Consider the following 27,308-nt stretch of genomic DNA (forward strand, 5'->3'; position numbering starts at 1 on the left):
CGTAGGCGGTCTGGCGCGACGAGTCCCGCAGATTGGCTGCTTCGTCCCCGACACGTCACGCTCGTATGGACCAGTAGGAACGAGGCGCGTCGAGCAGGAATCCAACCACGTGAGCCCATTCCTTGGACTGCCTCCCCGCGTCTCGACGCGTGCCCCGGGGCGGGGCCCGCGGCAACGTGAGGCAGCTGCCCTGCTCGCTTCTGTGGGCCCCGCAGCTAGGCCCCGAGGGCGGACGTCCTAATGTACCCGTCCTCGCTTCGCCGGTCTGGTGCGGGCACGTGTCCCGGCTCTGCAATTATTTGCTCCCGAATCGGATCCGGTGCTCCGCCGCATCAACCGAAGCGATTTATTCATTTTATTGCCCCTGCGGTCGGTGGTGGCTTACGCTCACAACCGGTGGCGGGGAGATGACAAGACGGCGCCGTCCAAATTTAACGGCGCCTGCCGCACGGACAAGGAGGACGCGGATGACGGAGCGCGGGGTACCGGCTGCCGTTAAGGGATGATACGTCAGAGATCTTACAAGAATCATTTCGACCGCATACTTTGTTGACTCGTATTTGTCCTACATTTTTATGCAAATTGACAGCATAATACTAAAATGCAGCAAGCGTAGGTTCTGACGTCATAGCACCATTATTGACATATAAATTATAATGCCTCAAAAATTACTTCGTATATCAAAAAGATTTGGAGTAGCAACGCAGTAATCACCGGGACGGTGAAGTCTAATTAAATTTTATGATATTCATGTCAAATTAAATCGAGTCCTTAATTAAATAAATCAAGTTATTAAAATAATTATTCAAGTGATTTTTTTTTATAAGTTTGAGTTTGATTATTTAGTATGAGTTATATTCATTTAGATATTATCAAATTCTCAATTCAAATTTTGTTCATTTTTAAAATATTTATATTTTTTTAGTTATTAAATTTAATAATATAAATTTATTTATTTATTTTAAAATTTTATTTATTTATTTAATATATTGATAAGAATTTTATCGATGAAGATAATTCAAAAATATTATTCATGAACATTAATACGAATTGAACACATATGTATTCAAATTTGTTCATTTAATTGATCGTATATGTATTGAAAGAACATAAATAAACTCTTACTAAGTAGAACATCAAATTTATTCACGAACGTTCGATTTACAATCCTAGTAATCATTATTGTTCAGGTCAAATATCGTGAATAATCAAGCCACCGATTAACGAACAAACTGACATGCATGTTCCTCGAAAATTATTATTGGAGATGAGAAAAATACCTGAAAAACACTTTGAGAGAGTGTAGAATGGCGTCGGGGTAGATCTCAATAGGCCACTCTAACAATTAAGTTAGGATTTATTGTAGGAGAAGCAATTAAGAGAAATTAAGATTTTGTATGTGTGCATACCTATACTCTTGGAGGAAGTAACCTTTTAAAGAACTGTTAATGTGTTTGTTCTCTAAAATGTACGCTTTCGTTTATGATCTATTTCGAAATACCTATTCTTGTCATCCCGTCTTTCGAGATATGCGCTACTATTTCTCCCTTTTTCGAGAGAACCAATCTTTGTGACAAATCGATCATATTGGCCCAAGCAAGGGCTGAAAGAAAAGATCGAGATCGATAGTCGAGAGACCAAGCTGAAGATTAGGTCAGTCGCTAAGGTCAAGATCAACAACCGCGACTAAACTGAGATTGAGCGGCCAAGATCGAGTTGTGGTATGCGATCGAGATCGAGCTGAGGTCCGTAGTCAAGACCTAGAAGAGGCCAGCAACCAAGATCGAGAATAGGTAGGTAGCCAAGACCGAGCTGAGGTATGCAATCGAGACCGAATTGAGGTCGGCAATGGAGATCGAGAGAAGGTCGGCAACCGAGATCGAGCTAAGATCGGTAGATGAGATCGAGAGGGGATCGACAATTGAGATCGAGCTAGAAATGAGGTCTGCTGCTGAGGTCGAAGTCGACAATCGAAATCGAAAAGAGATTGACAACCAAGACCAAGAGGAGATCGACAATCGAGATTGAGTTAGAGATGAGATTGACCGTTGAGGTTGATGTCGACAACTGAGACCGAGCTAGAGATGAGATTAGCCACTGAGGCCGAGGTTAGCAAACGAGACTTGAGAAGAAATCGACAACTGAGACCGAGCTGGTGATGAACTCAACCACTAATGTTGAGGTCAATATAGACCTAAGAAGAGGTCGACGACTAAGATTGAGGCTAGATGAAGGTTGGTTATTGAGGCTAAAGCCAATAGCCAAGACCAAAGGATGACACTCTTTCATATATAATTACTCAACTACCCTTCCAATATATTATTCTCATTATTATCTCTCTTATATATTTTCCACCTAAATCTTAAACCACGACGTGTTATAGAAGCTACGAAATTGTAACTACTACGCAATTGTAAGTTTGTAACAACCACGATTTCATAGTTATTATAACTATAAATATTAAGTAAGCTTGGAGAGATCATAAATTTTATCTTGAATTGAATCACGAAACATATAATATATCAAATCAAAATTTGTTTAAAAATCTATATTTATTATTGAATATAACCCATAACGACCCAATCTTAGATTAAAAAATATCATTTAAAGATTTTTCAAAAGCTCTGAAAATTTTAATCCTCTTTATTTAAGTTTATTTTTTATATTGTAACAGCTTCGATTTCGTAGCTCATAACTATTAAACTGTTATAGTTGCAGTAGTTATGAAATCGTAACTACTACAACTATTATAATTGTAGCAACGACAATATCATAGCTGCTACAACATGTGTAGCAACTACGATTTTGTAGCTGCTACAATGCACCCAATCAATTTAGAATTTAGATAGAAAATATAAATGAGATAATAATAAAAATAACATTGAAAATTAAATGTATCATTTTCCGTAAGGAGAATGGAGTGCTCTTTTGATAAAAAAAATCAAAATGGAACACAGGGCCTTTATCGATTAAAACATACAGATTTGTCACAATTGAATGGAAATGGTAGTCGGAATACAATCACAGAGAGTTTGAAGCAAAACATCCATGGATTCAAGAAAAATGAGGCTCCTAAATGCTGGGAATAGGCTTGGCTCGAATGAGCTGCTTGAGGAAGAGCCTTCTCCTCTTCAATTTTCTTCTTCTCATCCGGAGCATTCGGCTTGACCTTTCTCTTTTCCTCTAGAATCCATTTGAAGAGCTCTCGTTGCTCCTGCTCTGTGATCGGAGGTAGAACCTTTGTTGCAGGTGTAACAGTTGCAACCACCGTTTTCGTATCAGGGGTTGCAGGTTCAATGGTGACAGGAGCAGCAGGAACCATTTTCGCAGCTTCTTCACCCTCCTTAGATGGATCTTTCTTTGATGTTCTCAAGAGGACATATACTGGACAGAAAGGATTTGTTGAGTTGGAGAAGACATACAAGAACAACAATTTCAGATGTTCTAACTGTGGGCAACATCTTATCCACTAATGAAGAAGACACACTAAAGATAGAACATTACAGTTCAAGCAACCATTGTCATGCCGACAAGCTTGCAGTGGTTCAATAATCAAGTGGATCAAAACCCCAAGTCACCAACAACAATGAATCTATCAAAATTGTTTAGTTCCACCATCTCTAGCTCCTTAAATAGACCATCAACCAGGTCCAGGATGATGCCTTTCTAATGTGAAAAAAGTAATAAGGCCTCTAAAGTTTGATATGGCAAGCTTTTGTACATTAGAACTAAGAAAAGATTATAGACTGGGACAACCTAAAGGTGTTACTACCAATAGCCAAGGAATTTAAAAGTAAAATACTAAACCATTTACTTTTCAGGATCATACATCTATATTTTTCCAAAACAAAAACAAAATTAGGATGATGGTTGCACCAGTTCATAGTCAAAAGACCCAAAACTATCTAACAAAGTTACACAAGTCGATAACAAAAACTAGCAGTGAAAACCACAATGCTGCCTGAATGAGTGCAAATCTTGTTTCTTGCATAGTTGCATTCACTGCCCCTTCAGTTTATCTCTAGTTTCCAATTACATTGAATTATGATGAGCATTTTGCAGTCTTGGTAACGAAGTGACGACAATGCAAAGAAAAACCAAACATTTAGTAACAACTATAAAGGAGAAGATGTACATCAATCAGCCGGCTTATACATGAAGCCTCATCAAGGAGTTAGATAGGAATATGTAAATAGTTCATGCTTACTGAGAGAAGTGATAACTGCTGAAAAAAAACCACCTTTCACTCTTCATATTAAACACAAGCTACAATTTGTAAATATTTCTATGCATGAAACTCAAAATGCCTAAGAACCACAAATTAGGGCTTAAGGTAAGAATTGAGAACAATGCACTAAATCTACGGTTATCGGAAAATTTCCTTAACTTGTGGGCATTCCTCAATTCCTATCTGCACCCAGCTTGCAACATATTCACATTTTTGATCTCATCTTATAGTCTTTTAAACCTAACTAGTACTTAAATCTAGATAGATTTCGATACAAATAGGTACACTGAAGTACTAAACCAAGCTTGATCATACCGCAAAATATTCGACAATGACCAAATAATCACGGCAAAGAGGAAAAGAGGAAAGCAGCCAAACCATTCCAGTCCAAAGACCGGATTCTTCGATGAAAACGAAAAAAAAAAAACACTTTAACAGTGAACAAGATCCGATTAAGAGATCAAACCCAGCATCACCATGGATCGCCAAGGGAGGACCCGACTCCCCTCGATCTGGTAATGAGCAGAAAAGAAGGCGTTTAAATTGCAGAGGGAGATGTGAGATAGAGAAAACACCTCCGACGGCAAGATTAACGGCGAGAAAGAAGCGCAGGGATCGGCGAAGGAATCCCTTCTTTGCTGGCGCAGGCGGCGGCGGAGGGTTAGGAGGCGCCGGAGGCGGCGTGACGGCCATGGCGTGAACGAATCGGGTTTGCGATGGGCGAAGCAGTTTGTGACGGTGGGCTTTCTTCCGCAATGGATCTTATCCAATGCCAACTACATTTTAAAACGTAAAGTTTACGTATCGTATCAGAGCCTTATATCATTTTGGAGAAAACGTTGCAAGACTTTTTGGAGAGGATCTTAAAAACATTCCTTTTTAATAATTCATATTTTGGCAAATTGGCAGCCGCTGATTTTGAATTAAAATTTACAACTTGAATTGTTATTATTATTATTATTTTGACAAAAAATAAAAATGGCGCATTTTTATTGATTTTTATAATAAGTATAAATTCATAGCTACTAAGTAATTATATCAATAATAATAATTATTATAACTATATAATTGTAATAATTATAAAATCATAATTATTATAATTATATAACAATCTAATAGTTATAACTATATAATTATAACAATTATAAAATCATAATTACTATAATTGTATAACAGTTGTTATATACTAATTATTATAATTATAAGCATATATTACATGGGATACAATACTTTTTTGATAATAAATAAAAAAGAGATATCATACTCACGATTAATCTAACTTGATTCCACCTCTTGCTATAAACATTTAGAAAATGACTTCTCATTTTCCAGAAAATGAGATTGGAAAATACAAAACGTATTTTTGATAATAAATAAAAAAAGAAATATCATACTCACGATTAATCTAACTTGATTCCACCTCTTGCTGTAAACATTTAGAAAATGACTTCTCCTTTTTCAGAGAATGAGATTGGAAAATACAAAATAAACAGTAATTTTTAAAAAATAAAAATATGACCAAATCAAACACTCCTAAAATATGATATCATGTATCATTGATTTGTAAATTGGCAGAATTCTACAGAAGAAAGCTTGGAATAAGTTGCAGAGAGAGCAACATTAAGCAAGAGGAAAGTGCTTTGATAGTTTCATGGAAGGAACTAGTGTTCCCACATAACATATGTACAACCTACAGTAGTGACCAGAGGACGGTTCCATGGCTGCCAATGTCTTAGGCAGTAGCAGCTGCAGCTTCTTCCGCCATTTGCGCCACAGGAAGAAGAGTGCAGATCAGGTTTCGGTCGCCATATACGTTATCGACACGCCCTGTTAAGTAAACCACAGCAAACACTGGTCAGAGTTTGTTCTCTCGATGCTAATCAAAGAGATGACTGGGAAATCGAGTACCTGTAGTCGGCCAGAACTTGGCACCTCGGAGCCAAGCGGCAGGGAAGGCTGCATACTCCCTCGAGTAGGGTTTGCTCCAGGTGTCGGCCATTAGCAATGAAGGAGGATGAGGAGCACCCTGCAGATAACATTTGTTGTTTATATCAATCTCAAGGGAGGGAGAAACGATTACTCAAAATGCTTCGATACCTTCAAGACATTGTTGTTGATATCAGCTTTTCCACTCTCAATCTGTGCAATTTCTTCCCTGATCGAAATAAGGGTGTCGCAGAACCTGTCTAACTCTGCCTGAGGGTATGAACATCATTGCTTAAAGTGATGGTCTATAGGATACATTTGAGGAAGCAAGAAATGGTAGTAGATTTAGATTGATACCTTGCTTTCGCTCTCTGTGGGTTCAATCATGAGTGTCCCTGGCACTGGCCAAGACATCGTTGGTGCATGGAATCCGTAATCCATTAGACGCTTGGCGACATCTTCAGGCTCGATACCAGCAGTAGTCTGCAATGGTTCGAATTTACAAACATCAGAATCAAACATATTTTACGAGGTCGTATGGAATGGCAATAAGTTCATTTTAAGAACCTTGAACCCCCTCAAGTCTACTATGAATTCATGAGCAACAGTCCCATTGACTCCTCGGAAAAGAATAGGATAATAGTTCTGCAGGAAATTTAAAGTGGTTATAGAGAGTCTAAAACAGAATGGCTGAAACAAATATATTTTGGCAAAAGTAGAGTTTCACATAAAATCAGCATTATCTGAAGGACATGAACATCCACACGGCTTAGCACTGAATAGTGTAAATCAAAAGTACCTCGAGGCGCTTTGCCATGTAGTTCGCATTGAGTATCGCAATCTTTGAAGCATCAGTTAACCCCTTGGAACCCATCATGGCTATGTATGTGTATGAGATTGGCAGGATGAGTGCAGACCCCCATGGTGCTGCAGAAATGGTACCAAGTGGATGGGCATTCTCAGGGCGAGGTATCCCACCAGTAGCCACCTAAGGTCACAAAAAAGAGGGAATCAATCAAACACAAAAGCAGAAATCCCTATATTTTACTCAGATGTCATCAAGAGAATACAGAGATGAGACATAGAAAATGCAGTGTCTCAAACAACTGTGCAACAGTAATACAAAGTCCAATGCTGCGAGCTGAAAATTTCATACCACGGGGTGTGATGGTAAGAATGGAGCCAAATGCTTCTTCACTCCAATGGGTCCCATTCCTGGGCCGCCTCCGCCGTGTGGGATGCAAAATGTCTTATGGAGGTTAAGATGGCAGACGTCGGCTCCAATAAAACCTGGACTAGTGAGGCCAACCTGAATAAAACATAAGAATTGATGGTAAGATTTGCAACTTCCAGAAATACATACTGTCAACACCTATGAAGGCATGTATTAATCCCAATTGATCCTTGTTTAAGCATTGCTAAATTTTAACATATTACAAAACAAGAATCGTGCAGGTACACACTACATTAAAACTAACTAATTGAAGAGAATAGGAGTAGGCTTCACAAAATAACTAAACTACTGGACCAAAATGATCACACTTAAGATAGTCATATTGTTTTGATTATCGCCATTTTTTCAGATGTCAAGGAAGAAAGTCTATCTTAAGAGAGATTTAGCAATTTAAGTAGACTTCCAAAACATTACTGAATTGGAATAATAAGTAGGGCAAGGCATCGTCACGCCATGAGCTATGCACAGTGATCCCCACTGTGCATTTGCTTAGAAGCCATTTGGCCAGGGCATTTAGCATGCAGTTTATCTACGACTATGATTATATTACTTCCCAGATAATAGAAGCTCGAACAACTGGCTTCAGGGCATCCAAGGATTGAATGACTGACCTGAGCATTCATGTTAGCACCATCCATGTAAACCTGTCCACCATTGTCATGGATAATCTTGCAAATTTCATCAATGCCTTCTTCATAGACTCCATGAGTAGATGGGTAAGTAACCTGGAGCGAGACAAATCAATATGTGAAGCACAAATATAATAAAGTAAAATACTTCTGATAAATGATAGAATTAAATCCTCATAATGCCTAATATTACTACAACATGCAAATTAAGGGTACATTTTTCTTACCATCAGAGCAGACAAATTGTTCTTGTTGGCCTCAGCTGCTTTTCTTAATTCTTCTATGTTAATATTACCCTTGGAATCTGTTCCGACAGCAACAATCTTCATTCCGCACATAGCTGCACTTGCCGGATTTGTCCCATGAGCAGAAACAGGAATGATGCAGACGTTACGATGGCTATCTCCTCTCGACTAAAAGATTTAACCAAGGAAGCACATAAATGATAAAGTCTAAATCTTAATAGTTAATTTCTTAACTTAGTTGTCTCAACTTCCAGATGACATACAAGATGGTAAGCACGAATGACCATGAGCCCAGCATATTCACCGGCGGCACCAGCATTTGGTTGCAACGAGAAAGAATCAAATCCAGTGATTTTGCACAGAAGCTCACCAAGATCATCAAACATTTCCTGTCACAAACCAAACAACAAGGATAAATAGAAAGTTGGGCTCATACTTCAAACAGGATAGAGAAAATAAAATACGTATTACTTGGTATCCTTGAGTCTGGTCAGTAGGGGCAAAAGGGTGAAGATTCGCAAAGCTAGGCCAAGTCACTGGCATCATCTCTACAGTAGCATTCAGTTTCATTGTGCAAGATCCAAGAGGGATCATACTGTGGCATAAAGAAAGATCTTTGGATTGTAGCTTGTGGAGATACCGCAGTAGCTCATGCTCTGTGTGATACCTGAAGAATAAAGAAAAGGAAAGAATAAGTGTGAATAAACTCTATGAGGCAAGTAGTTGAAGGGGAGTTTTGGCGCAACGGTAAAGTTGTCGCCATGTGAACTTGAGGTCACAAGTTCGAGTCGCGTAAATAGTCTCTTGCAAAATGCAAAGTAAGACCGTATACAATTGACCTAATGTAGTCCAACCCTTTCCTGAGATCCCGCATTAGCGAGAGCTTCGTGCATCAGGCTGCACTTTAAACCCTATGAGGCAACTAGCTTTTAGAGAAATACTAAATTGCATACGAGTTAAAGATTTGGTGTGTCAAAAATGGACTTTCTCTGACAAGGCCCTTTGGAACAGATATCTGTATTTCTGGAGCTAGTGACTCTGCAGTGAAGTTGATCTGAGAATTTCAACCAAAATTAGTTGCATCATCTGTGTGAAATATGAAACCCACATCGGAAAAAGTCTTTTCACTGTAGATACTTACAGGCTTGCCACGATTAAAAACTTTGAGAAGCCTATCAACGTCCTCAATCGTTGTTGTCTCATCAAAGGATGCAGTTATCTGAAAATATAGAAAAATTACTTAAGGATTTAATATATAGAGTATGTTGCATACTTATATCTCAGTATCATATGTTCAACTAACAGATTTGATGATAGAACATACCGTTTTGGAGTCGACAACCCGGAGATTAATTCCATTCTTGCGTGCCTCTTCAGCAATTGCATTTGCATCAGAAGAATGGACTTTTACTGTATCAAAGAATGGAAGGTCTTGAACAGTCACAGTCCCAAGCTTCTTTAATCCAAGTGCAAAGGCCCCAGCAAGACCATGGACCCTCTGGGCAATAGCTTTGAGGCCTTCAGGGCCATGGTAAACAGCATACATTGCGGCCATGTTTGCAAGCAATGCCTGTTACACAGTTCAAGATTTGTTTTGCAATAAATATATTGATAAATGAAACATGTGAAACGAGAACAAAAAAAAAAGGCCACAAACAATTAATCCGAATAAATTTGGAGGTTCCTATAATTCAAAGTAAACTATATCAGTCATATCCTATCCTGAGATCTCATTTGTCATCATCGACGACATTGAATTATTATTGTCATAAATGAAGGTTTGCAATCATATCAAGTGAAATGGAACAAATATTTATGAGAGTAGGTAGAGGAGATTTGAAACCTGAGCAGTGCAGATGTTGCTGGTGGCCTTGTCTCTCCTAATATGCTGCTCCCTCGTCTGCATTGCCATCCGCAGTGCCGGCTTGCCGGTGGAGTCAACACTGACTCCGATGATTCTGCCGGGCATCATCCTCTTGTACTCCTGCGACGTCGCCAGGAACGCTGCATGTGGACCACCGTAGCCCATCGGAACTCCAAACCTCTGTGCGGATCCAACAACGATGTCGGCCCCGAGCTCACCCGGGGGCTTAAGCAGGGTCAGTGCAAGCAGGTCTGTCGCCATCACTACCTTGACGCCGTGAGCGTGTGCGTTCTTGATGAAATCCCCGTAGTCCAAGATCTCACCTTCAGTGCCGGGGTACTGAACCAGGACTCCGCACACATCGTTTGACCTGTAATCGAAGTCCTTGAGGTCGGCGACCACGACCTTGATGTCGAACCCGTCGGCCCTGGTCTTGCAGATGTCGATAGTCTGTGGGTGGCAATTCGAGGCGATTATGAAAGTCTTCTTCTTAGCCTTCTGGATGTTGTTGCACATCGCCATGGCCTCTGCAGCAGCGGTGCCTTCGTCGAGGAGGGAGGCGTTGGACATCGGTAGGGCGGTGAGTTCGGAAATCATGGTCTGGAAATTGAGAAGCGATTCGAGGCGTCCCTGGGCTATCTCGGCCTGGTAGGGCGTGTACTGTGTGTACCACGCTGGGTTCTCCATGATGTTGCGGAGGATGACGGCAGGGACGAAGGTGTCGTAGTAGCCCATCCCGATAAAGGACTTGAAGACCTTGTTCTTGGAGGCGAGGCGGCTCATATGCGCGATCATCTCAGACTCCGTGAGTCCAGCGTCGAACTTCGAGAACTCCATTCCGGGGAGGCGGATGGCTTTCGGGACGGTGGCGTCGATTAAGGCGTCGAGTGAGGGGAAGCCGCAAGATGTCGCCATGGTGGATTGTTCCTCGGGCGTGGCGGAGTTGTGGCGGCGAGGAAAGGTGTCGGAGGGGCGGAGGGCTTCGACGGAGATAGACCGGGATTGGCCATTGCGGAGCAAGGACTCGGCGGCGATGGGCCGGAAGAGAGAATATCCAGCGGGAAAGACCGAAGACGGCGCAAGGGAAGATATCTGGCGCGTGCCGGCAGGCGTCCCCGACGACGACCTTGTCTGCGAGATCAAGCGCCGTAGAATCGCCCGACCAGCCAGCTTTCGCGCGCGCTCCATCGTAAAACCTAGAAAACACCAACAAAGATCTCCTCTTTACACCACACAAGATCAAATCTTTCCTCCGAATAAACAACAATCTCTCTGCCCCGCTCTTCTATATCACTCAAGAGACAAGAGGTGAGGTGAGAAAGAAGAAAGAGCCACAGCCACAGAGCTCTTCCTCTCCTCCGACTCCGCCTGCTACAAGCTCGCTAACGCCCCTCCTTATATTTCGGCAACACCAAATCCTCAAAAGCACCATTTATAGAGAGAAAAAAAAATTTACCAATTTTTGAGGTTCCAGATCCAGATCCAACTCAATCTGGGAGAGCAAGTAGGTGTGGATTGGTGGTGGGGTTCAACCACTGGACAAAGCAAGTGGCAGGCATTGGCGACAGAAGGCGACGAGGAAGGCTGACGCGGAGCGGCATGCGTGTGCGCTTGTGCGCGCTGCGCTCGAACGCATGAGGCGATATGCTTCGTGCGGAACGGGAGGCGGAGCGAGGGGATGGGAGATGGATGGACGAGGAGCGACGGGAGCCGATCGCCATGCACGGAACCTGTTTGCCAAAATGCCGAGCCGAAAAAAAAAACAATTTAGTGGACGGGGGCGGGGTGGAGCAGCGGGGTGGTGGCGCGGCGACTGAACGATCACAGGTGGCTTATCGCTTTCGAGAGCCGCACGAAATTTGGGTGGAGGAAAAATCTCCCGTGGCTTATCTCTGGATTGGGTGGAGCAATGCTACTCAGGGATTGGGTGGAGCAATGCTACATTGTCCCCGGAGCATAGATGAGTTAGTTATGATTTGAGTTGATCATTGTGTCCCTAGTTAGTTACAACGCAACAGAGTTATAAAAAAAATAAAAGTTTGAATTCTTAGACAATACCCTTCTGTATTATGACCAATTGTAGTTTCTCGATTTACCTCCTAATAGATGGTCATAGGATCGATCGTGTGGAGCCGCTACGGTGACGGATTCCACCTTTTGCATAAGAGTTGATCATTGTAATTAATTGTAATTTTTCGATTTACTTCCTCACAGATGGTCGTGGAGCCGACCGTGTCGAACCGCTGGAGTGACGGATTTCATCTTTTGCAGAAGAGTTGATCATTATAGCTTCGGAAGATAGCTAAGTTGGTTATTATAGAACAGAATTGTAAAAGAGGATAAAGATTCAAATCTCTTATGATCAATTATAACTTCTCAATTTACCTCCTCACATATGATCAATTATAATCGATCATGAAATTGTAGTTTCATGGTTACCTGCAATTTCATAATTTACTTCTTCATATATGTTTATGAAGCTGATCATGGGATCGTTGAGTGGAAGATTCCACTTTAATGCTAAAAAGAGTTGATCATTATAAATAGATATTATTATAATGGATAAAAATTGAATCATGATAAAATTAAAAAAATATCTCTCATATAATAATCAATTATAATTTTTTAATTTATTTTTTTATAAATGATTATTGTAGAATGGATTATATGGCACTATTGAAATGATGAATTCCATTTTTTTACTCTAATAGATTGAGTAGAGCAAACCCAAACGAGATCCTAACAAAATCCAATGGTGGCACAAGATCATAAAATTAAAAACCGTGAGCATTTGTTGAGTCTCTAAAAATATTGTTATGATAAGATTGAATCTCAATTTCGATGAGAATTACTCATTTCATCAATTTAAAATTTAAAAATATATATATATCATTTTTCCATTATACCTTTTCTCTTTTCACTTCACTTGCTACGCTTAAAAATTTATCTCTTTTTAAAATTTTTTATTTTATCTATTCAGAAAATTATTTACTTAATAATGTGAATATTAAAAAGATTTTTAAAAATATATTATATTTTTAAAATTGATTGATAAATTTTAAAAATTTTGAATCATTTTAAATTAAAATAAATATATTTTTGATCAGCTGTCTTCTTAATATACTCATATCTTCGAATTTAAATTCTACAACCTAAAATTGAGAATATTTTATTTAAAAAATCAAAATATTATTTATTTCAGTACTATTATAATATATAGAGATTGACTTTATTTGAAACAGGAGTAGTTATAGTTAAAATTGCTGTAGATTATATCAATTTTGATGAAAGCGATTAGAATAAAAGAATTTTTTTTAATGAAAATTTGAATGAGGTATTTTTTAAAAAAATAAAATAACAAGAATAGGAGGATTATTTTAATTTTTGTAAAATAAATAAATAAACATGAAGTTGATCGAGATGGGATTGGACTAGGAATAATTAATAAATCAAGCTTCCGTCCAGAGACCAAAAACAATAAAAGCAACTAACACGTCCAGAGAGACATCAAATGTCTTTGTCGAGTAATACAACATTAGGTGTTATTACTTCATTATTGTGATTACTCGCTAAAATTAAAACCGATTTGATTTGTTCGGAGCCTTTAAAATCAAGATAATAGTTGTTCATTTATGAAGAGATAAAGTGAGAAATTGTCAATTGATCACGATGAAGAGATAAAAGAGTATTACAATTGATTTTGTCGAGATTTGAATCTTTATTTTTTTTTGTAAGTCTGTTCCTGTTGTAACCAAAAATAAGATAATAATTGTTCAATTCAGGTTGTTCCCGTGTGAAATCACATTCCGACGAGTCAACGGAACTGAAGGAAACTGCAGAGAGATCTTCAAAGGTGAAGAAAATGTCTGAGACGTTGTAGCACCCAATAGAGATTAGGATAAGCATTGACGTTGGAATCCACGTAACCACTTTAATGCTAAGTTAGCACAAAGGTTGAAGAAAGATATAAAAAATAACGGAAGTAGTAGTAGGGGATTGGATACCTTGTGTGTGCATACCTGTGCTGTGCTTGCCGAAGCAGACAACCTTTTATAAATGGATTGTAATGTCCTCCATGTCTTCAGAAAGAAATGACTATGTTGCTCAAGTCTTTCGAAAGAAACAGCTACATTGTCTTCATCTTCCGAGAGAAATGGTTGTGTTATCAACGCTCTTTGAGAAAGACGGTATTGTAAATCATATAAGGTGTAGATCTTAATCCATGGCGGAGTCGAGTGAATTAAGCTGTCGAAGTTAGGTGACTAAACTGTTGGAGTTTAAGGCCCAATTAGGAGGAGTGATTTGGAAGAGTCGAAGCCTACTAGTTGGAGAGATCGAAGAGGTTAAAGACTCGGGCTGAAGGAATCAAGTGGCTTGAGTTGCTTAAAGTAGTTGGAGAAGTCGAAGACTCGAACTAAAGAAATCGAATAACTTGAGTTGCTTGGAGTAGTTGAAGAGGTCGAAAACTCGAGCTGAAGGAATCGAGGGGTTTGAATCGCTTGAAGGCTAAAGTAGTCAAAGACATTGAAGACTCGAATTGAAGGAATCGAGTAGCTCAAATCACTTGAAGTAGTAGGAGAAGTCAAATATTCGAATTGAAGGAATCGAATGGCTTGAGTTGCTTGGAGTAGTCAGAGGGATCGAAGACTCGAGATAAAGGAATCGAGTGGCTTGAGTTGCCTAGAATAGTCAAAAGAGGTTGAAGACTTGAGTCAAATGAGTCGAGTGACTCGAGTCACCTGGAGTAGTCAGAGAGGTTGAAGACTCTAGCTGAAGAAATCAGATGGTTTGAGTCTCGGCCCGTCGGCCTGCTAAAAAACCTTTTCTACTGGGCCGGGCTCTTGGGCCGAAGTGATTAAGATACCACCCCTCCATCGCTGTTGCGCATCGAATCCGACGCAACTCAAAAAAAGGCGAAACGGCTTCCTCGGCCATGTCGCCCCTCGCGAGGCTCAGAGCTGTGTGGGAGTCAACATCCGTCGTCCTCTCTGTCCTCCGGGCCTCCCCTCGGTCGCTCCTCCCCCAACTGCCGCCCGCTCCTCCCTCGGCAGGCGTTTGAATAATATCTCCCACCTGCTCCCTTGGCCTCTTCCCCAGCTCGCATTCGAGGGAGGAGTCGCCTCGCCGTCAGATCGGGAATGCCAGGTCTTGGATTGCGCAGATGGGGGAGAAGAAGAGCGTGAGGCCGCTCCGCTCTAGGTCCCTTTGGGGCTCCATGGCGCCGCGGATCGGGCTGGCTCGGGGCTGGAGCTTCCTCCGCCGATCCCCCTTCCCCGTGGCCTTCCTCCTCGGCTCTCTCGCCGCATCCGGGCTCGTCGCCGTCGTCTTCTACTGGTTCGTCGTCTCTGCGTCTCACCGCGCCCCCGATCCGGCCCCCTTCGGGTGCCGTCCGGACAGCGAGGGTTCCTGGTCCGTCGGGGTCTTCTACGGAAAGAGCCCCTTCTCGCTTTCCCCATCGAATTGGTACGTATGTCTAGAAGCCGGTGTCTTGTTAGAGCTTGCGGTTATGATGGATTTTCTTTCCTACAGCATGGGAGCAGCAACCCCAACAGTTCCGCTTGGCCGATTGCCAATCCCGTGCTAACTTGTGCGGCGCCATCAAGTGCAGGATATCCTAGCAATTTTGTTGCCGATCCGTTTCTTTATCTTCAGGTTCGAATTCAGTTTTTCTCCACTGTTTGTTACTTGGTAAAGGTCTTAATTCATCAAGTTGCTTAGAGTTCATTTACAAATAAAGAAAGCTCATTTATTGGGAATGCAAATTTAGGGCACACCTTATACTTCGGATACCAATATCTGAATAGTCTACTTTACTTTTATATAATTGAGTATAAGATGCCGCTTCTGATTTGGAACCTAAAAGAAAAATTAGTTCTTGCCATCCTGTTCAAATCTGATAAAGTATATGTCTGTTAAGTCTAAGATATAGCTTCCGTGCTTTGAATCTAAAAGAAAAATGGTTCGATGCCTTGGTCATTAGTGAAAGAGTATATATATAATGCAAATCAGGGGGTTTATTGCATTCTTAAGTAAGGGTTTATTTTGGTATGTTCTCTTGTCTAGGAGGTTAAGTCACTGAAGATATTTTTTAAATCGGTAATTGTCTTGTTTAGGAGTGTAGCATAATTTTGGTAAAATTTTAGTTTAGGTTGGATTTCTTTCCTATTTTGTAATCTAATCTATGTCCTAGTTTTTTTTGGATTAGAGCCTTTAAAAGGGAATCAATCCCTCCATGGTTATCTCATTTTTTGCATAATAATATTTTTTAATGTGTTTTGTTTTAGACACGAGATTATTTGATTTTTGTATTGTAACAATTTGGGAGTAAAGTCGAGTTCCGAATTTAGTTTGTTTATGTGTTCTCCATGCCGTGTAATGCAATCTTTTTGTTGATTGCCCACACATCACACAGAGATTGACTAAAGAGCCCTCTATCAATCCTTCGAGTCTTCTAAAGAGGCTCCTTATAGTTCATCATCTTTAAGAAACATTTAACATTTCAGTAATCATGACATAGACTCGCTCTATCAAAAGAGCAAACTAAATTAAATCAACATAAGGTAACATTAAAATTAGGTTTCTCTTTCATCAATTGATAACATAAACATTTAGCATGCCATTAATTCTGATGTAGTCTCATATTACCCTAAGAGTACAAAATAACAAACAAAATTAGATCAACATACAGATAAATTACAAATGCAAGTTTCTCTTTTATCAATTGATAAAATTTCTTAGGGCAATTCTATTAAAATATCTACCAGCATGCATACATTATAGTTACATTTTGAGTCAAAGATTTAGTTTTTTCCCTACCTTTATCTATCACGTTGAGTGTTCTACTCTATATACAAGAGAGACACATTGATATTAGAAGAATTGCATTAACTAATGGTTATTGTAAAAGATATGCTAATGCACCTTGCAGACTAAAATACAGCTATGTAGGATATGTGAATGCAAACTATGCATTCATTTGCCTAAGTAGTCCCATAATGACTCAACGAACATTTATATTACCAAATTGATTATAATGTATATTTGTTTAAATTTTGAACTTAATGAAATATTGGTTTAATTTTCAAATTAGAGAATTGACTAATTTAGTTTTGAGATTGTCAAAGGTCACACTTGGTGCCATCAATCTCAATGCTATCATATTTATACTCCATGGCAACTGTGTAAATGGGACACCTTTTGCTCCTCATGGTTAGATGTGTTGTTTTCTTATTTATTGAAAGGGTGATCCAAAAAGAAGAGAATAAGGGAAGAAAAAGAATGATAATATATCAATTCCTCACTCTTTGTGCGGGTGACCAAAGAAAGATGACCAAAAAGGTATATTGACTTGACCTAGAGATGCAATGGTTCCTTGCGCTTGGAAACAATGAACTAACAAAGACGTTGGCAATTGGCGTGAAGGCAAGGTCTCCTTGGTGGGTGAGAGTAATGCTAGTTAGGGAACTATTTATTTTTAAATTTTAGACAAGGATATTTTGACAGATTTTCTCCTAGTTTTGTTTGGGCTGGAGCTTTAAAAGGGACTCAATTCCCCCATGCTATCTCATCTTTGCATAATAACATTTTTCTTCATGTTTTATTCTTTGTATAAGATTATTCTAGTTTGGTACTGCATCAATATGTCCCTTGCCAACTGTAATGAGGCCTTTTTTGTTATCTCTAAGGTTGGAGCCACAACTAGGTTTGATGGGAAAAACAAGTCTTGCATCTCCATATTAGAAATCCATGTGCTCCAGTCTCATATATCTCAAGATATTCCTAGTTGAAGTTTTTTGAACTTGTATGCCATGTCGAAGAATTGTTATCCAAAATCAGTCAGTCCGGTTTTTAGTTACCAAAATCTGAAATAATGTTATGTTCACATATTGGTAAATGATGACTTATTAACAAACCTCGAATTCTGATCAAGAATATTACTTTGAAGTAAACTTTGTTATAGTTTGCCTCTCTGAAGTCTTAAATGCCTCATTCCTAGCTCCCGCTCCCACATTTTAGATTCTAGTAAGTTGTCATTTGTTCTGTTCAAAACTGTTCTAACTTGCTCAAATTTTTGATTAGTGACTGTCGATTCATTGCAGATATAGACATTCTAATGCAACAAGGAATTAAATTTGGAGAAATAAACTAAATTAGAAAAAATAATTTAAAGACAATATGAGATTCATTGACGCATCTATAATTAAAGGAAACAAACTGAAGAATCATTTGAGATTGGCGTCTAATTGCAGAATAATATGAGATTAACACATCTGCAGTTAAAAATAAATTGATGAATCATTCAAGATTGGTGTCTAATTGAAGCATAATCTGAGATTGGCACATCTGCAATCAGGAAACAAATTGAAGAATTATTCAAGATTGATATTTGTGACAAAGTTTATTTTTTTTCCTTTATTAATTTAAAGTCCATTAGCATTTTCCATTTTGGTAGTGAACAGGGAATAATTATAATTACAATTAAGTTTATCATATTTTCATTATTTAGAATAATTGTTTTTGCATTTGTTGTTGGAATTATAAAAGAAGCCTAGAGCCTTGAAATTTATCTTCTTTGAATTAATATTATGTCTTTCTCTACGTGGTATGATTTGATTTTCGTGCTTCATCAAGTTTATTGTTATTTGAAGGCTAAACATGAGAGGTCTAATTGAGCTAAACCTTAGGGGCTAAGTTCTACCTTTTATAAAAACTATATTCACTAAGGCAATCTTTTTAATTGCGAGCACATAAGGATCTTGTAAGAACCCAGGCTTGAGCATCTACCAATTACTTACAGCATTTCTTTTTATAGAATAACTCCAGTGGATTGGCACAAACATTTTTAATCTCAGTTAAATTATAACATCTACTATGGTTATTCTTCTCTCCTATCACAATTTACCATCTTACCTGTGAAGAGATCCCCTGAGGCTCTATTTTATTGCAATTGTGCACTCTTGGGCAATCCTTGGATATGTTTTTCAGAAAGGAATGTGAACTCCAATATAGTAATTGCTGGTCAAGTACCTTCATCTGATGTGAAGTTCATCTTGAAAAATGATTGTATGATTGGGTCTCATGAATGAGTTTTGTCAATCTTTGATCATAGTCACTTGTGCAACAGATAGAAGTGGCCTAGAACAACAAATTGTCATGAAGAAACTGCTATACCATACGAACATGGACCGTTGGTCTGGTAGGTCATGTGTGTACCTTCAAAATGTAATCTTTAATGGATTATTGTAGTTCATAGTTCTTTTTTTCCCCAAAACTCTTTACTGTGTTATTTCTTGGTATCAGTATATTTGTTTGTTTTCTCATATATTCGAATTTAGTTCTCTTTATATTTATCTGTACATTGGTATATACTGTGTGCTTCCTTGTTTTCCTTTGGTTGGCTCATCATAGTTCAGAATATGAACTCTTAGCTGGATGTAAATAAGTCAATAGAAGCAAACACATGGAAATTTATGTGCTTATCTTTTGATGTCAGATGATCTCTGACATCCACAGTGTCCTAATTTCATTTTCTGCTATTCGTGATTGATTTTCAAGAATGGTGTTGTGATTTACGAGTCCTGGGAAATTGTGTTCTGATTGTTCTTTTACTGCCTAGCTCAGATATGCATGTATCATTGGATGTTCTATGTGTGTTTTTTTTAAATGCTATGTAAATGTAATTTTATTTGATGCAGTTTATTTTGTTCAGGACTTTGTTCTGTACTTATTCTTTGAGTCAAAAAGTACCACTGCTATGAAAGGTGATATTGGTGTTGCAAGAAGCTTTGATCATGGTGGCACATGGGAATTTCTGGGCATTGCTTTAGAGGAGCCTTGGCATTTGTCTTATCCGTTCGTTTTCAGCTATCAGAACCAAGTAAATAAAATCTGTCATCTTTGGGTTTTCACTATAAAGACCTATTAGGATCAGGAACAAATCATAAATTAAAGATGCATTTATTTTCAACTGTCATGAAATTAATTGTCAATTGTGTTTTATTAAATTAATCAAGTAAAGATAGGAGTGAATAGCTGAAAAATGTATGAATTTAGAATGATAACGTAGTATTTTTATCTTTTATAAGCTAGTACAAATTATCGGTTTTATGAAATGACTGATAGTGTCCCTTTGTTAGGTTCATTCTAGCGTGTTCAATAAACAAAAATATATTAACTATTTAATTAACTTGAATTGTAGCATTTTTCATAACAAAGTTGTAGACTATTCCTAAATGTGAAGTTCAGGTTAGCTTCAAAAAGATTATTCCCTTGTTCTAGAAATTAATATCATAATCGAAATACTGTTGGTGTTTATATAGTGTATCTAATATTCCACTTCAATGATCTTTCAGATTTATATGATGCCTGAGGGGAACAAAAAGGGTGAACTTCGACTCTACCGAGCTGTAAAATTTCCACTTAAATGGACTTTGGAGAAGGTTATCATAAGGAAACCTCTCATAGATGCTTCCCTGATTCAGTATGAGGGTAACTATTGGCTCTTTGGTTCAGATTTTAGTAGATTTGGTGTTGAGAAGAATGCTGAGCTTGAAATTTGGTACAGTAGCTCACCTCTTGGCCCTTGGAAGCAACATCCCAGAAATCCGATCTACAGAACTGACAAAAGTTTAGGAGCTCGAAATGGCGGAAGACCCTTTATATATGAAGGTTCTTTGTACCGTTTGGGCCAGGACTGTAGTGGGACATATGGCAGAAGGTTGCAGATTTACAAAATTGAAAAACTAAATAAAGAAGAATTCAAGGAAGTTCCTACCAATCTGAGGATTGAAGAACCAAAGAAAGGTCGAAATGCCTGGAATGGCATCAGACACCACCACTTAGATACTCAGCAACTTCCTTCAGGTAATTGGATTGCAGTTATGGATGGCGACCGTGTTCCTTCTGGTGATTCCACAAGGCGTTTTATCACAGGTTGCACATACACCCTGCTGTTGTTTTTCCTGGTCGTGGTCATGTCCATCCTGGTAGGTGCAGTAAATTGTTGTATGGCATCTAATAGAAGACATGAATATGCTTGGCTTAGAGCTCGTATGCATATGAACTTCAGGGCCTGGAGATACATTGCATGCATTAAAAGCTATGGTTCTTCCATCAGGTCAAGGGTAAATCCAAAAACATGCACTGGCAAGCTAGTCCTCAGCTTCCTTGTTCTTCTTGGCATATCTTCTGTGTGCATGTCTGTCCATTTTCTAACGGGAGGTAATGGAGCTGAAGAGGCTTACATCTATGGGGGCCAATATTCTCAATTTACAATGGTCACAATGACTTACGAAGCTCGGCTTTGGAATTTGAAGCTTTATGTAAAACACTACTCCCGATGTGAATCAGTAAGAGAAATTGTAGTTGTATGGAACAAAGGAAAGCCTCCAAACGAGAGTGAGTTTGACTCAGCTGTGCCTGTGAGGATACGTGTGGAAGAGCAGAATTCTCTTAACAACAGGTTCAAGGTGGACCCTATAATCAAAACAAGAGCAGTTCTTGAACTAGACGATGATATATTGATGACATGCAATGATATAGAGAAGGGCTTTAGGGTGTGGAGGGAGAATCCTGAGAGACTCGTTGGTTTCTATCCACGATTAATTGATGGTAGCCCATTGCAGTATAGAAATGAGAGATATGCTAGGGGAAAAAATGGTTACAATGTTATCCTGACTGGTGCTGCTTTCATGGACAGTGATTATGCTTTCAATAAATATTGGAGCGAGGAAGCAAGGGAAGGAAGAAACTTTGTCGATCATTCTTTCAACTGCGAGGACTTGCTGATGAATTTCTTGTATGCTAATGCAAGTTCAGTGCGGACTGTTGAGTATGTACATCCTGCATGGGCTATCGATACTTCAAAGCTGTCAACTGCTGCAATTAGTCGCAACACCCAGGTGCACTATGACATTAGAACAAACTGCTTATCCAAGTTCTTATCCTTGTATGGTTCTCTTCCCTCAAGGTTGGAATTTGGTACTAGGGTGGATGGTTGGGATAGATAGACAACGATAGGTGTATGCATCCTGGAATCTCCCATGTTTCGTTCGATACTAGTGTTATGTTCATGCCAACTCCAGAACAAAGATTTTGCAACGTATAAAGATGAGTAGCAGATCATCTGATGAAGGTTGGTTAGCTGATCTCAAAGACAGGACCTTATTGCGACATAAGACAGACACTGATTGGCAATGACTCTCTTTGTTTCTCTTGTTCTTGCTGGAGTTGTTTACGTTTCCGGTTTAAGATGTAGCCTGCACTAAGTTGCTTGTATCCCTATTGTACTCTGTTTCTTTCGTGTAACATTTTTTATTAGCTAAAATACATTATTATTATTATTATTTTCTCTGATGTCATGGTTTTTTGATGTAAAGAAAAACCTAGGAGCCACATCAGAACTCAGTTGTTGTGTTCATGTACTACATATTCTCCCCATTGATTCTGGTGATTAAATCTGAAGGCATCAGCAGTTGTAAATTATCCAGACAAATCATCTTTATTAAACTGTGCTTATTTAATTGTTGTGGATCTTTATTAAACTGTGCAATTTCTCACGTAAAAGTTGAGAAATTTTCAACAGATGTTCTAAATTTTATTTTATTTCATATCTGACGAAGTACCATTTGAGAAGGTTCCATGGCACTAAATACATGCTTTTTGTACCATCTTACATACCAACAACATCATAACTACCAACTAAGACAACCCACTAATCTTGAGTACCAACTAAACAAGCTAACACCCACATCAAAACACCATCATGCAGCACCAGCCATATTCCAGCTCCGGCGATCATCCCTGGCAGTTCCGGCGATTATCATCAGATTCAATGTCCAACGGGAGGAGCACCAGCATCATCAGCAATTCCAGCAGCATCAGCAGCGATTCCAGCACCAGCATTCTCAGCGAAGACTCTCCTTCGGGACATCAGCCACCAGAAGATACACAGCTCCTCCTGCCACCCATTTCACAAAAGCCGCAACCAGACTGCCCAGCCGCTGGTAGTGATCGGCGCCATCCATTCGTTTGCCTCCCTTTCCTCCGTGGCATTCCAACGGGACTGTGAAGGCTCCCTTGACCCATCCACCAACTGGCCACAGGACCAGCGGTCCCGACGCTATCGATCACGGTCCCGGAGCTATCAGCCTGCTGCTCGAGCACAGTAGCAGCAGCAGCACCTCCATGCCTCTTCTCCGGCATCTGAGCACCGCAGCACAGCCAACTGCCGCTCTTCCAATCGTTGCCGGTCTCCAGCACCACGATGGTCCATGCCGGAGAAGGACTCATCTTGATCTGCGCACAGCACTCCAGCGGTAACAGAACAATGATCCAGGCCTTGAAGGAGTTGTCAGGCACGTCAATCTCTGTGATCCAGCGCCGGAGAGGCCCTCTTCATCTTCAGGTCACAGCAGCGGTGGACTGTTGCCCTCCTCCACCAGCAGCAGGCGGTCCCAACCTTGCGATCACGCTCCCAGAGTTATCATCCTGCTGCTCGAGCACAGTAGCAGCAGTAATACATCCATGCCTCCTCTCCGGCATCTGAGCACCGCAGCACAGCCAACTGCTGCTCATTCCAATCGTTGCCGGTCTCCAGCACCACGATGGTCCATGCCGAAGAAGCGCTCTTCTTGATCTGCGCACAGCACTCCAGCGGTAACAGAACAATGATCCAGGCCTTGACGGAGTTGTCAGGCACGTCAATCTCTGTGATCCAGCGCCGGAGAGGCCCTCTTCATCTTCAGGTCACAGAAATCCACCAGCAGCAGGCGGTCCCAACCCTGCGATCACGGTCCCGGAGCTATCATCCTGCTGCTCGAGCACAGTAGCAGCAGCAATACATCCATGCCTCCTCTCCGGCATCTGAGCACCGCAGCACGCTCAACTGCCGCTCATTCCAATCGTTGCCGGTCTCCAGCACCACGATGGTCCATGCCGGAGAAGCGCTCTTCTTGATCTCTGCACAGCACTCCAGCGGTAACAGAACTCAGATCCAGGCCTTGACGAAGCTGTCAGGCTCGTCAATCTCTGTGATCCAGCGCCGCATTGTGGGATGTTGCCCTCCTCCACCAGCAGCAGGCGGTCTCAACCTTGCGATCACGCTCCCGGAGTTATCATCCTGCTGCTCGAGCACAGTAGCAGCAGCAATACATCCATGCCTCCTCTCCAGCATCTGAGCACCGCAGCACAGCCAACTGCCGCTCATTCCAATCGTTGCCGGTCTCCAGCACCACGATGGTCCATACCGGAGAAGCGCTCTTCTTGATCTGCGCACAGCACTCCAGCAGTAACAGAACAATGATCCAGGCCTTGACGGAGTTGTCAGGCACGTCAATCTCTGTGATCCAGCGCCAGAGAGGCCCTCTTCATCTTCAGGTCACAGCCAGCAAGTCCACGGGACAGCAGGACTGTTGCCCTCCTCCACCAGCAGCAGGCGATCACGGTCCCGGAGCTATCATCCTGCTGCTCGAGCACAGTAGCAGCAGCAATACATCCATGCCTCCTCTCCGGCATCTGAGCACCGCAGCACAGCCAACTGCCGCTCATTCCAATCGTTGCCGGTCTCCAGCACCACGATGGTCCATGTCGGAGAAGCGCTCTTCTTGATCTGCGCACAGCGCTCCAGCGGTAACAGAACTGCGATCCAGGCCTTGACCTCCTCCACCAGCAGCAGCGATCCCGTGGTCTTCTCCGGCGCCGTCAAACAAATTAGGGCAGTTGTGGTTTTAATGGCACATCTTTCCTTTCTCAACGGGTTTCGGGTGTCGGATCAGACCTACAACCAAAAACCCGATCCAATAAGAGGAAGGGAGGAGAGAGAGAGAGGAGGGGGGGGGGGGGGGGGGGGGGGGTGGTCGGTGGGGCCGGGATTCAAAATCGAAATTTGAAATTTGAATCTCCTTGGCGCTCGTCCAGCTTCATCCGTTGACCGTGCACGTGCCCAGCACGCGCAAGGTGGGAATTTGAAATTTGAATCTCCTTGGCGCTCGTCCAGCTTCCTCCGTTGACCGTGCACGTGCCCAGCACGCACAAGGTTTGCCTCGGGTCCGCCGATCACCGGAACTCCATCGTCGTCCATCCGTCAGCTTACTGCTTAGTGGTGCAGCAGCGTCAACCAGGTTCCTCTCCGGCTAGAGCCTCCCAGCACAGCCGTCTGGAGCACGCTACATCAAGTTGCCGGCTCCGCCAGCTCCAGCACCGGCGGTCCCAACCCTGCCATCACGCTCCCGGAGCTATCATCCTGCTGCTCGAGCACAGTAGCAGCAGCAATACATCCATGCCTCCTCTCCGGCGGCTGAGCACCGCAGCACACCCAACTGCCGCTCATTCCACTCGTTGCCGGTCTCCAGCACCACGATGGTCCACGCCGGAGAAGCGCCCTTCTTGATCTGTGCACAGCAGCACTCCAGCGATAACAGAACTAAGCTCCAGGTCTTGACGGAGTTGTCGGGCGCGCCAGTCCCAGCACAGGCATTTCCAGCACGCAGCACCTTCAGCAGCAGCGACGGCGAGGAAAACGAGCTGGCCGACCAGCCATCTGCACCTCTCTCCTTGCTCCAAGCTCCAGCCTCACGCTTGAACGGAGCAGCCCGGAATCCGGCGATGAAACTGGACAGTTTCATCACAAGCTGCCGCTTTTCATGTCCGTCGAGGTTGTGCTCCCACAGCCTCTCAGCTTCTCCGCCGACGCCGGCGGCGAAGCTTCCATCAACCAAACAGCCCTCTCTAGCTACACCACCGTCTCCGGCGATGTAGCCCCCAAACCCGACCGGTGGGGGAGGGGCTCCCCCCTCCCCCACCGACGCCCCTGCTCCTAGTGGCGGACCTCCGGCCGGCAAGACACCACAAGCTCTCCTCCTATTCCCGTCGCTTCTCTGTCTAAACGGGTGGTAGAGGAGACTTACAAAGACACTGATTTATAGGGCTTGAAATTATTTTATATTAATTTTTTTATTTTAAATATTGCCATCAATAAGAATAAATTTATAGCCTCGGGGGGACCGTGCAACGGTAAAGACCCATGATGATATTCAAAATATAACGGGTCGATTCTTGATTTGCGCAATATTATATTTTTTAGTGAGAAAAATATTTGAATAAAAGATTAAAAAATGATAAATTTCAGTTAATTCCATTGACTATTTCTGAGAATGATCAGCTTGGTCTCATGGAAGTTTCCCACCGACCCAAGATAAATCAGAAAATACACCAACGCCCAACAAGCAAAAAATGAAAAATATTTATAAGAGTAATTTGTTATACTCTTATAAACTATGATTGAGTATCCAATAGATCATAATTAACCTTAAGTGAGAGAAATATTGTGTGGTTATTGATGTCCAACAATTTAGTGTTAAATCGAATTAATCGATCAAATTAATTAAATTTAAAAATTTAATTTAATTATTTTAAAATTTAATTTAAAAAAACAATTAATCCAGTTCGAGTTTTATTTTAAAATTCCTAATTATGTTAAACTGAATAAGTCACACCTTAAATCATTATATTAGGAAATCATAAGTTTCTAATTTTGAATTAATCAAAAGTTAAAATAGGATAGAAATGTATAATTATTGAAAAGTTCAATTAATTTGATTGAAAATTAAATTAATTAATATTTTATCAATTTAATTTATTTGATTTTTTAAAAAAAAATTGATCTATTTGATTTGTTCGAAAACAGTTCAATTTCAATTAAATCAGTTTAGTTTAAATCGATTGCTCAATCCTATCAACAACGTAAGCACTATTCAGATTTATCCAAATAGTGGAAAATTTTTGTATGACTAAATTGATCAAAATTAGATGATTCGAAGAATTAAATATTTATGTTATAAAGAAATTATAAAATTATAACTTGAGAAATTTAGGACGTTCACTATTGACCGTGCAAGAGAGAAGGTCATCAACTTTCAAAAATTAATTGACCCAAGGTCTGCACACGTGGATTATTAAAAATAAAAAAAACTACAATTAAAAAAGGTCTGCACACGTGGATAAAATTAAAAATGACATTTTTGAAAAAGCAATTAAAGAATAGGGTAAAATGAAAAATTCTCATTTTTATATGAAATGGGCCGTTTCGGCCCAAAGTCCTTATCGATTTCGAAACGAAGCCCAAATCAGAAGTCGATATTATCGACTGACGCACCGGCGTCGTTCTCACTCTCAGCTCATGTTC

General features: G+C 40.7%; 2 protein-coding genes and 1 pseudogene across 3 annotated transcripts; 1 reads left to right on the forward strand and 2 right to left on the reverse strand.

Moving 5' to 3' along the window:
* Positions 1-2,983: 2,983 nt before the first annotated feature.
* LOC141845587 (uncharacterized) lies at positions 2,984-4,970 on the reverse strand (annotated as a pseudogene).
* Positions 4,971-5,761: 791 nt separating this feature from the next.
* Positions 5,762-11,463, reverse strand: LOC141844756 (glycine dehydrogenase (decarboxylating), mitochondrial). The gene is made up of 15 exons (XM_074732749.1): positions 10,106-11,463; positions 9,587-9,832; positions 9,404-9,481; positions 9,216-9,316; positions 8,734-8,929; positions 8,526-8,651; positions 8,245-8,430; positions 8,000-8,113; positions 7,311-7,463; positions 6,954-7,142; positions 6,722-6,799; positions 6,512-6,637; positions 6,326-6,424; positions 6,137-6,254; positions 5,762-6,055 (listed from the first exon to the last, which is right to left on the reverse strand). Exons 1-15 carry the CDS (start codon positions 11,312-11,314, stop codon positions 5,961-5,963), a joined length of 3,114 nt encoding a protein of 1,037 aa, XP_074588850.1. The 5' UTR covers positions 11,315-11,463; the 3' UTR covers positions 5,762-5,960.
* Positions 11,464-15,054: 3,591 nt separating this feature from the next.
* LOC141845557 (glucosamine inositolphosphorylceramide transferase 1-like) lies at positions 15,055-22,472 on the forward strand. Of its 2 annotated transcripts, none has more exons than XM_074733618.1 (4): positions 15,055-15,593; positions 15,656-15,778; positions 19,836-20,003; positions 20,479-22,472. In XM_074733618.1, exons 1-4 carry the CDS (start codon positions 15,288-15,290, stop codon positions 22,132-22,134), a joined length of 2,253 nt encoding a protein of 750 aa, XP_074589719.1. In that variant the 5' UTR covers positions 15,055-15,287; the 3' UTR covers positions 22,135-22,472. The 2 variants fall into 2 exon arrangements, with proteins under 2 accessions (XP_074589719.1, XP_074589717.1); XM_074733616.1 differs by having other exon boundaries at positions 15,336-15,589.
* The last annotated feature ends 4,836 nt before the right edge of the window (positions 22,473-27,308 follow it).

The sequence above is a fragment of the Curcuma longa genome, chromosome 14 (genome assembly GCF_044706935.1).
Source record: "Curcuma longa cultivar G26 ecotype Majalengka, Jawa Barat chromosome 14, ITB_CL_G26_1.1, whole genome shotgun sequence".
NCBI lineage: Eukaryota > Viridiplantae > Streptophyta > Magnoliopsida > Zingiberales > Zingiberaceae > Curcuma > Curcuma longa.

Excerpts from the sequence above, each read along its gene's own strand:
- LOC141844756 (XM_074732749.1), bottom strand. The coding sequence starts at position 11,314 with ATGGAGCGCGCGCGAAAGCTGGCTGGTCGGGCGATTCTACGGCGCTTG. Across the intron at positions 7,464-7,999 it reads GTGCTAACATGAATGCTCAG|GTTGGCCTCACTAGTCCAGG; the intron begins GTCAGTCATTCA and ends TGTTTTATTCAG. Across the intron at positions 6,638-6,721 it reads TAGACTTGAGGGGGTTCAAG|ACTACTGCTGGTATCGAGCC; the intron begins GTTCTTAAAATG and ends GAACCATTGCAG.
- LOC141845557 (XM_074733618.1), top strand. The coding sequence starts at position 15,288 with ATGGGGGAGAAGAAGAGCGTGAGGCCGCTCCGCTCTAGGTCCCTTTGG. Across the intron at positions 15,594-15,655 it reads TTTCCCCATCGAATTGGTAC|CATGGGAGCAGCAACCCCAA; the intron begins GTATGTCTAGAA and ends TCTTTCCTACAG. Across the intron at positions 20,004-20,478 it reads TTTTCAGCTATCAGAACCAA|ATTTATATGATGCCTGAGGG; the intron begins GTAAATAAAATC and ends ATGATCTTTCAG.